Raw genomic sequence first — 10,038 nt, forward strand, 5'->3', positions numbered from 1 at the left:
AGTAGACCCCTCAGGCCACCCCAATACAAGCATACGGAGTGGAGGCTTGAACATCAAACGTCAGCCATTCAGGCCACCCCATTGAGGTCATCACCAGTTCCCTCCCTCTAAGACAGATAGTCTCTCTCTCCTGCACATCACCAGTGCTCTCTCTGCTTCTTGCCATCTTGCTCGTTACTCTGTGTACGATCGGCAGAGTTGGGTGCTGTTCGTCTCCGGTTATGCGCATGGTCATTGCGAGAGTGACCGTCCAGCCTCCTTGCTGGACTACTTCGGTCCCTGTGAACCTGGACTTCTGGTCTAACAGCTTGCACTTTCATCTCGATACGAGACCATCGTCGTCCTACGGCTGTTCTATCTTTCGTGGAAGTAATGACGGAATCCCAATATTCTCGTTCCTCATTCCGTCTGGATAATCTGCTCTCACGGTGCTCCCCAGCACCTTCTGACTCTAAGGGCCGGGGAGGTCTCACGGCTCCGAGATTCTGGCATCCAGATTCTGGCAACAGGGTGGGTCTCACAGCTTCGAGACGCTGCTGCTCACCTAGGGAGCAGCCAGGACCGCCAGAGCGTTCATGCTCTGGCGGCAACAGGGTGGGTCTCACAACTTCGAGACCCTGCTGCTCACCTAAGGAGCAGCCAGGACCGCCAGAGCGTTCATGCTCTGGCGGCAACAGAGTGGGTCTCACAGCTTCGAGACCCTGCTGCTCACCTAAGGAGCAGCCAGGACCGCCAGAGCGTTCATGCTCTGGCGGCAACAGGGTGGGTCTCACAGCTTCGAGACCCTGCTGCTCACCTAAGGAGCAGCCAGGACCGCCAGAGCGTTCATGCTCTGGCGGCAACAGAGTGGGGTCTCACAGCTTCGAGACCCTGCTGCTCACCTAAGGAGCAGCCAGGACCGCCAGAGCGTTCATGCTCTGGCGGCAACAGAGTGCATCTCACCGCTTCGAGATGCTGCTGCTCACCTAAGGAGCAGCCAGGACCGCCAGAGCGTTCATGCTCTGGCGGCAACAGAGTGGGTCTCACAGCTTCGAGACCCTGCTGCTCACCTAAGGAGCAGCCAGGACCGCCAGAGCGTTCATGCTCTGGCGGCAACAGAGTGCATCTCACCGCTTCGAGATGCTGCTGCTCACCTGCGGAGCAGCCAGGACTGCCAGAGTGTTCAGACTCTGGCAGCGACTGGGTTACCATCTGGTTAGAATCTTGCCACTGAGTCATAGAAGCTTCGTATGTGTCTGGAAGACTTCAGCATCCCGTTACTGCGGTAAGCCCTAATCCGTACTCAAGAAGGACCATATAAAATAGCTCAAGGCTGTATTGCTGATTACTTAGCTTAGGACCCCCGCAGTGGTGTCCGGTTAGAACTTAAACCAGGATGCTTTGACTTCTGCCTTCTCCCTGAAGCCGACCCTCTATATATTCTCCGACCAGGCTTGTCACGATGACTAAGCCAGTTAGGTCTGTCCATATATGGTTCTACCATATCTATCTGATATCAACACTAGGTCGGCTCGGGCCCAAATATAGGGATTGTCATACTAGACATGTCATATGTCATATAGCCCAACGTCCTAGTCAGAGTCTTCGTTACAGGTGGTATACGCTAGTCTGTGAATGGCCGCTCATTCGGTCCCACGGTGAATTGTCTATTTTCATGTCAATCAATGGCCGCTCATTCGGCCCCACAGAGCTGTTATTTAATGAGCCCTATCAATGTCCGCTCATTCGGAGCCTAATACGCGTGCGTCCATAAACCCAACGTGTCTGATGAGCGCCCATTGACTCGGAAATGGGCCATCATGACATGGACCGTTTGTTCTCCAAGGAAGCAATGAGCCCAATGCGCGTGCGTCCATGAACCCAATTGCAAACTGCTAATAAAGTACTCAATCAATCAATTAAAAACCCCTGTCAGTCACTACACCTTGAACATATAACCCTATAGTATAGAACGAACCAGCAGAACGACCAGAGACGCACAGCATCACCAGCTGGCTGTATGCCCAATCCGTAAAGCTCCACCTGGCCGGAGCGCACAGTCCCGCAACGTATACTCACTCACTCACTCACTCACTCAGGTTTTTTTTTATTCATAACAAGTCATAACCTACTGTAAGCTAATTCCATCTCGCCCCAGCTTTTTTCCGCCGACCTCACGCCGACAGCTCCGTGCGGTGGTTCTTGTATTCTTTATTTTGTTTTACTGAGAATAAGGTTAGAAATAAGTTTAGGGTTAGGCATAGTTTTACTGAGGTTAAGGTTAGGAATAAGGTTAGGTTTAACTGTTTAAGCATAATTTACTTAGATTACTTTAGGGAAACTTTGACAGAAAAAGACTCGCTCACCGTATAAAAAATAGAAGTAAAACTCCTTAGACTGAGACTTAAGGAAAAAAAAATATTTTATTTTATCATGCTCATAAAGTGCTCTGTGCTCAAAGTGCAATTAAAAAGCAAACGTTTCGGTCCTAAGACCTTCGTCAGTGATATATGACGAGTGCACTGAGAACCAATTCTCAGTGCTTAGATTACTTTAGGAATACCAGGCCGCGATGTTCCGCCGGCTGTACGCCCGGGGCGAGTTGGTAAAGGGGCGAGCAGTCTCGTGCTCACTGCGCAATTGGAAAGAAAACCAGCATGAGCATGGGGTGTTTATGCCAATCTGTCCATAATAGTCCACATATGCCCATAATTGAAGTCTTCAGAAGGAATCCATGAGATGAGATCGCACAGCTGTCCAGTCCAGTCTGGTCTGGACTAATATCAAACCAAAACGAGGCTGTGCGTAAATACTGCACTTATTAATAAAAGCGCAGCAGCAATAAATAAATGATTAACGTGCATGAGAACGCACTATGCCATTGGTAGCACAATGCAAATCCTCAAAGAAAATGCGTCTTCCTAATGGATACATTTGGATTGGATATTTCACAATATGATAACGGAAGCAATATGCGGGGGTTTCGCCGTTCACCGAGGAACAAGAGGCGTGCAGAAGAGGGTGCTTTAAACATAGTTATCGTAGATGCAGCCAAACCAGAGTCTGTGCGCTTCTTTGGGGCGCTATGCTACAGCTACACAATATTCAGCTCTGAAGTTCAGTACAAAAGTAGCCTACTCTCAGTCCCATTCAAAGGGTGGACACATATCCAAATTAACCCATGGCCTATACCTTCAGAACGATTTGCACAGTGGTGGAAAAGTTTTGCTTAAGTTAAAGTATCAATATTGCAATGAAGAAATAAGTCCGGTAATCAACATTTGAGAAAGGCCTTTACTGTTCCTTGCATGTTCCTTGCAATGACATGACATCAGCAGTTACACATCGGTATAAAAAAACAAAAACTGTTTGCAAATGTATAAAATGCATTTTTTTTTTAACTTAAATAGGCATTAAATAGGCCTAATTTTACTGCAGTAAAGTGGACATGTAGTGGAGTAGAAATAAAAGTAGGCCCATATTAAAACTATTATCCACTAGAGAAAAAAAAACTCAAAATCAAAGCACTTGGGTTAGGTACATTAATTTGAAAGACAGACAGACAGACAGACAGACAGACAGACAGACAGACAGACAGACAGACAGACAGACTACACAAAGTTGTGGATGCAGTGCTGGACTGCATTCCAGTACTGGTCCAGAGTTCTCTGTCCCCGGCGGTACTGGCGCCTGAGCCTCTGAAGCCTGTTGGATACAACCATTAGTTAATTAATATTAGTAATACATGAATATAGTAACATTAATGTTGGTAGGTAAACAAATGTTTGTTGTGCACAATACGTTCTATAATAACAAGCCGACTCCAGTCCACTGTATTGGAGGCCAAAGCAAAAAGCAAAGCAAAGCTTCCATGCTCCTTGGACCCCATGCTTACAGCCTTTTATTATTTATTTTTTCTATATGAATACATTCTCAAACCTCTCCTCCAACCGGCGCCACTTCGGTCGCTGGAGTGGTGGTCGATCCCCGCGTTCAACCTGCGCGTACGCCGTCTCCACCAGCCTCTGTTCAGCCTTCATTTTTCGGATGAACACCCAGATGGACGGGTGGCGCCTGTCTACTCGGACATTCCATCTGTGATGGAAACCTGTAATAATCATAGAACCATTAGGATACATGCAGGTCACATGGCACATGGCCCATTGGCATTTAATTCCCACGACAACAGATTTAGAATGAGAAATGTATAATTAGGGTAATAATAATAATATTAAAGTAAATAAATAAGTTCTTTATACCCTCCACCGCGTTATTGCTGCGATTGTCCGAGTGGCGGCGATGAACACACCAGATTGGCGGTGGGAACAGTGCCCGCTCCCCTACGTAGGTCTCCTCCATGTAGCGTAGGAAATCACCTATCGCGGGGTAGCGGTGGAGCTGGCGGCGGGTCTCTCTGCTCCTTGCAAAGGTCCTGAAATTCTGCCTCAGGATAGGCAGCGGTAAGTAGCCAGTAGGCCTATCTCACAGCCCCCTTTCCACGCCCACTTCCGGTAGATAGTGGGCATTACCTTTTTTTCTCTGGATAATCTAAGTACATTTCCTAATGTTAAAATGTCAAAGACCGATAATAATATGAAGAAAACACAATGGTATAACAACTCAAATAAGTAGAATAAACCTTACCTTTACAAAACGGTAGTTTGTGGCGTGTGAAAATACCTCAACATGGAAGACTATGGACCGCAGAAAAAATAACACCACTATCGCTAAAAGGGGGCGGGGAAATGCTGTGAGATAGGCCTGTTGCCATCACCTTCCTGACCCATGCTCTCAGGGGCCTGTCCTGCCTGTATGGACCTGCACAAGTTGAGTGAAGAAATAAAAGTTACTTATTAATTTCATAAGCACTCAACACTCAATATAGTAATATCTTTTACAAAATAAAAAAAAGCTTCTACCCATGAATGAATGGTAATATTATAACAATTATAATTATAATTGCCTACATTACCCTACATCTGCATATTATTATTATTAATGTTAAATGTATTTATTTATTTATTATGTAACCTAAACACCTATACATTTTGAAGAAATCACACAAAATTACTTTTTGTTTTGATCCGTTAACTTAATACACCATGCACCACTGACCTGCCAAGCCAAGGTCCTGCACCTTACGCCAGTACGCCTTACGCCTTTTTTGTCCCAGGGCACACTTTTTATAGCCTAAAAATCTCGGGGCACACCTAGATAAACGGGGGGTGTGCATGTGTGTATGTATATATATATATGTATGTATATATATATATATATATATATATATAGTAAAACGTCTTTGATACCAAACACATTATACTTTTGACAGAGTAAAACTTCTTTGAACCCAATATACTTTTAAAAACACACATGACAGCACTCATCTGTCTGACACATTTAACCTTTTTTAATTTTTTTATTTGAAGCTAGATCTATAAAGAATAGGGTTGGGACTTGGGACTTCATTAAAAAACATCTAATTCATTGGAGGCTTTGTGATTAATTAATCTCAATTAATTACATTCGCATATCATTTTTTCAAATGGATTTGGATATGAGTGAATCAATGAATAGTGACTACATAAGCATAGTCAATAAAACAAGTAGTAATAATAATAGTGATAATAATATTATTTATATAATGCTTCTCTGAGTACTTAAAGACACTTTTCAAGGAGAACATGAGAAAACAACTTTATTAGAGAAAAACTAAGACTATGGAATAAAATAAATGAAAGTGGGTTTGAATGTATAGGTGGTGGCATGTCTCTGAGTTTTGGGAAGTGCATAGTTTTGACAGGTCTGCCTGCTGTGGACAGTGAAACCCTGACCATTAAACGCGGGCAGACGCAACGATACAGTCTATCATTCATTGTTAAAGCTCCAAATGATATTCCCATTCGTCTTTGTGTCTGCCCGTGTAAACGCAGCAGCGAGTGTGAGGGGTTGGGGAACAGATGGAAAGTATATGGAAGTTAAACTAACGTTAGCTCCCATGCTAGCTACTAGCTAGTAGCTTCCCTCGTCAGACAACAGAACACCACCACAGATCGGGTGGAAGCTGCTGATATCACTGCTTGTGCCCGTGAATGGGAAATAAGATCATTTTCAACATTTTACTATGTCATTAATATACCTTAGAGCTGTTGTGTGGAAATAATAAAAAGTCCCCCCATTCTGTGTTTCCTAGAACTAGAGGTCTGAAAAAAATCATTAACATGGTGAAACACATCAAGATGTGTTTCACCATGTTAATGATTTTTTTCATAATTACAGTTCTGGGAAACACAGAATGGCGGGACTTTTTTATTATTTCCAATAAACAGCTCTAAGGTATATTAATGACATAGTAAAATGTTGAAAATGGGTGGTTTTCCCCTTTAAAAGGCTATGGAAGCGTGGATGAAAGCACAGATGTGTGCAATAAAGTTGTGTCGGATCTGCCTGTGCATCCCGTTTGCTGCTCGTGTGTTGTGACTGTCCCTGGCTGCTGATGCATAGTTAATGAGCGTCATAAGCATGCGCCCTTACTGCGCTGGAAGTAGCAGATCTACACGTTATCTACCCGTCGCAATGCACAGCGCTTTGGGCTTGTACATCTGTGTTTTTCCCGCAGTTAGTTGAATTATATTGATTCACAACTTTAGGATCGAACCAACGTCCGATGCAGACGCTATTTTGACCGATCCAGACACACGTGCATCGATGTAGTCGCATCGTTAATGTTAAATATCATATAGATATTTTTTGACACCACTAGTGATTAACATTCCTATGGCCGATGGTCGTTAGAGTCTATTGTTCCACACATTAGACGTCACACGTCTAATTAGACGTGCGACAACAACAACGACGCAACAATAGGAATCCTGCAGCTCAGTAGCTAGTGCTTTCGGGGGAGGGTTAGTGTTATTTTCGGTCAAATCAGGCGGCACACCTGGACACATCAAACGGCACAGTAAAGTGCCGCGGCACACAGGTTGGGAAACACTGCCTTACGCCAAAGGCTTTGGCACAGGTGGAAAAAGCATCCAGTACGCGTGGTGTCTGGCAGCTCCTCTCTGAAGGCATCCATCATGCCCATTTCGTAGTCCGTCAGGACTTTGTCAGGGCTCCATCTTGTACATGAATGGATGGATGGATCGACGGACCGACGGACAGGTGTTAAAAAAGAAGAAAAAAAATATTATTCCAGTTTCCATAAAATATTTAAAAGCCAGGTGCAGTGACATTATCTTATGCCTATAGGCCATGATCGTCGACACACACACACACACACACACACACACACACACACACACACACACACACACACACACACACACACACACACACAGACTTACCGTTCTTCTGTGACCCGCTCAACCCTCTTAACATGGCGGAGGACTGCCCGATACATTTCCTCTGTCTTGACACTCATTAAAATAAAGATAAATGGCCCATGTAGAGGCCATGTATCGTGGCAAACTGGTAATATGGCCTCGGACACGTCCTGAACGTGGCGTCCATGTATATCTAAAACAACATTCAAATGCATTTGATTAATACTGATATAAACTATAGACCTGTATAATATTATTGCGGAAAACCTTTTGCTTGATCAAGCAGTTCGGATTGGCGGTGCGTAATTACGCACTGCAAAAACGAACGTTTTATGGAAGAGGGGTTCTCACCTGGTCACATTGACTCAGTCTCTGGACGTTATCGTCGGTACCAAACACCAAAAAATTATGCTGCAGGTTGTGTTTGGTGAGGAAGGCCTCCCCTCCCCAGGTGAAGGCCCATTCCCCATCCACGGCGACGTCCTGTACTCTGCGGGGGATGGGAGGCATGAGCCCGGCCCGCCGTCTCTCCAGGCGGGTTTTTACAGCGTTGAAGGGGGGGATGTGTTCTACATCGGCTGTCTGGGCAACGACCTGGTCATATACCCGCTTTACGGGGATTGTTGGATCGGCCGCCACCAGGTTGAGCATCTGCTCAAGTATAGCCGTGGTGGCGACCAAATCACCCTCTCCCGCGTGGTCATGTTCACCTGGCGGCATTAAGATGGTGATAGCTGGATTCTCCTCATGCACATCAAGCCACCGTGTGTGCACAGGCACGTTGCACCCAGGGTGGGCACAACGCCAATATATTTTGGCTTGGGTTGTTTTGTTACGGAGGTAACGGAAGGTATCAATAACGAGGGCTTTCCCTCTGCGACTGTTGGCCACTTGTATATATGCCATTCTGAGGTTTGGTAAAATAGAATTATCACTGGTGGGCCGCTCATTTATAGACGTAAACTTGATTGATTAACATGTGATTCCAATACATTACACGATTGCCTCAAACTCATTGGCCTAGGCGAATTGAATACTTGCATGTCAAGTTGACATTTTGTTTTTTTATACAGATGTGTAACTGCTGATGTCATGTCATTGCAAGGAACATGCAAGGAACAGTAAAGGCCTTTCTCAAATGTTGATTACCGGACTTATTTCTTCATTGCAATATTGATACTTTAACTTAAGCAAAACTTTTCCACCACTGTGCAAATCGTTCTGAAGGTATAGGCCATGGGTTAATTTGGATATGTGTCCACCCTTTGAATGGGACTGAGAGTAGGCTACTTTTGTACTGAACTTAAGAGCTGAATATTGTCTAGCTGTAGCATAGCACCCCAAAGAAGCGCACAGACTCTGGTTTGGCTGCATCTACGATGACTATGTTTAAAGCACCCTCTTCTGCACGCCTTTTGTTCCTCGGTGAACGTTATCATATTGTGAAATATCCAATCCAAATGTATCCATTAGGAAGACGCATTTTCTTTGAGGATTTGCATTGTGCTACCAATGGCATAGTGCGTTCTCATGCACGTTAATCATTTATTTATTGCTGCTGCGCTCTTATTAATAAGTGCAGTATTTACGCACAGCCTCGTTTTGGTTTGATATTAGTCCAGACCAGACTGGACTGGACAGCTGTGCGATCTCATCTCATGGATTCCTTCTGAAGACTTCAATTATGGGCATATGTGGACTATTATGGACAGATTAGCATAAACACCCCATGCTCATGCTGGTTCTCTTTGCAATTGCGCAGTGAGCACGAGACTGCTCGCCCCTTTACCAACTCGCCCCGGGCGTACAGCCGGCGGAACATCGCGGCCTGGTATTCCTAAAGTAATCTAAGCACTGATAATTGGTTCTCAGTGCACTCGTCATATATCACTGACGAAGGTCTTAGGACCGAAACGTTTGCTTTTTAATTGCACTTTGAGCACAGAGCACTTTATGAGCATGATAAAATAAAAGATATTTTTTTTCTTAAGTCTCAGTCTAAGGAGTTTTACTTCTATTTTGTATACGGTGAGCGAGTCTTTTTCTGTCAAAGTTTCCCTAAAGTAATCTAAGTAAATTATGCTTAAACAGTTAAACCTAACCTTATTCCTAACCTTAACCTCAGTAAAACTATGCCTAACCCTAAACTTATTTCTAACCTTATTCTCAGTAAAACAAAATAAAGAATACAAGAACCACCGCACGGAGCTGTCGGCGTAAGGTCAGCGGAAAAAAGCTGGGGCGAGATGGAATTAGCTTACAGTAGGTTATGACTTGTTATGAATTAAATAAAACCTAAGTGAGTGAGTGAGTGAGTGAGTGAGTGAGTGTACGTTGCGGGACTGTGCGCTCCGGCCAGGTGGAGCTCTACGGATTGGGCATACAGCCAGCTGGTGATGCTGTGCGTCTCTGGCCGTTCTGCTGGTTCGTTCTATACTATAGGGTTATTTGTTCAAGGTGTAGTGACTGACTACTAGGTTTTTAATTGATTGATTGAGTACTTTATTAGCAGTTTGCAATTGGGTTCATGGACGCACGCGCATTGGGCTCATTGCTTCCTTGGAGATCAAACGGTCCATGTCATGATGGCCCATTTCCGAGTCAATGGGCGCTCATCAGACACGTTGGGTTTATGGACGCACGCGTATTGGGCTCCGAATGAGTGGACATTGATAGGGCTCATTAAATAACAGCTCTGTGGGGCCGAATGAGCGGCCATTGATTGACATGAAAATAG

At 44.6% G+C, this 10,038-nt stretch overlaps 1 protein-coding gene across 1 annotated transcript; it reads right to left on the minus strand.

The window, feature by feature from the left end:
• Positions 1 to 3,564: 3,564 nt before the first annotated feature.
• On the minus strand, positions 3,565 to 4,428 carry LOC306925296 (uncharacterized protein). The gene is made up of 3 exons (XM_079504039.1): positions 4,239 to 4,428; positions 3,919 to 4,087; positions 3,565 to 3,684 (listed from the first exon to the last, which is right to left on the minus strand). The coding sequence occupies exons 1-3, from the start codon at positions 4,336 to 4,338 to the stop codon at positions 3,591 to 3,593; spliced, it is 363 nt and encodes a 120-aa protein (XP_079360165.1). The 5' UTR covers positions 4,339 to 4,428; the 3' UTR covers positions 3,565 to 3,590.
• Between the last annotated feature and the right edge of the window lie 5,610 nt (positions 4,429 to 10,038).

Source organism: Electrona antarctica (assembly GCF_951216825.1).
Source record: "Electrona antarctica genome assembly, chromosome: 6".
Classification (NCBI taxonomy): domain Eukaryota; kingdom Metazoa; phylum Chordata; class Actinopteri; order Myctophiformes; family Myctophidae; genus Electrona; species Electrona antarctica.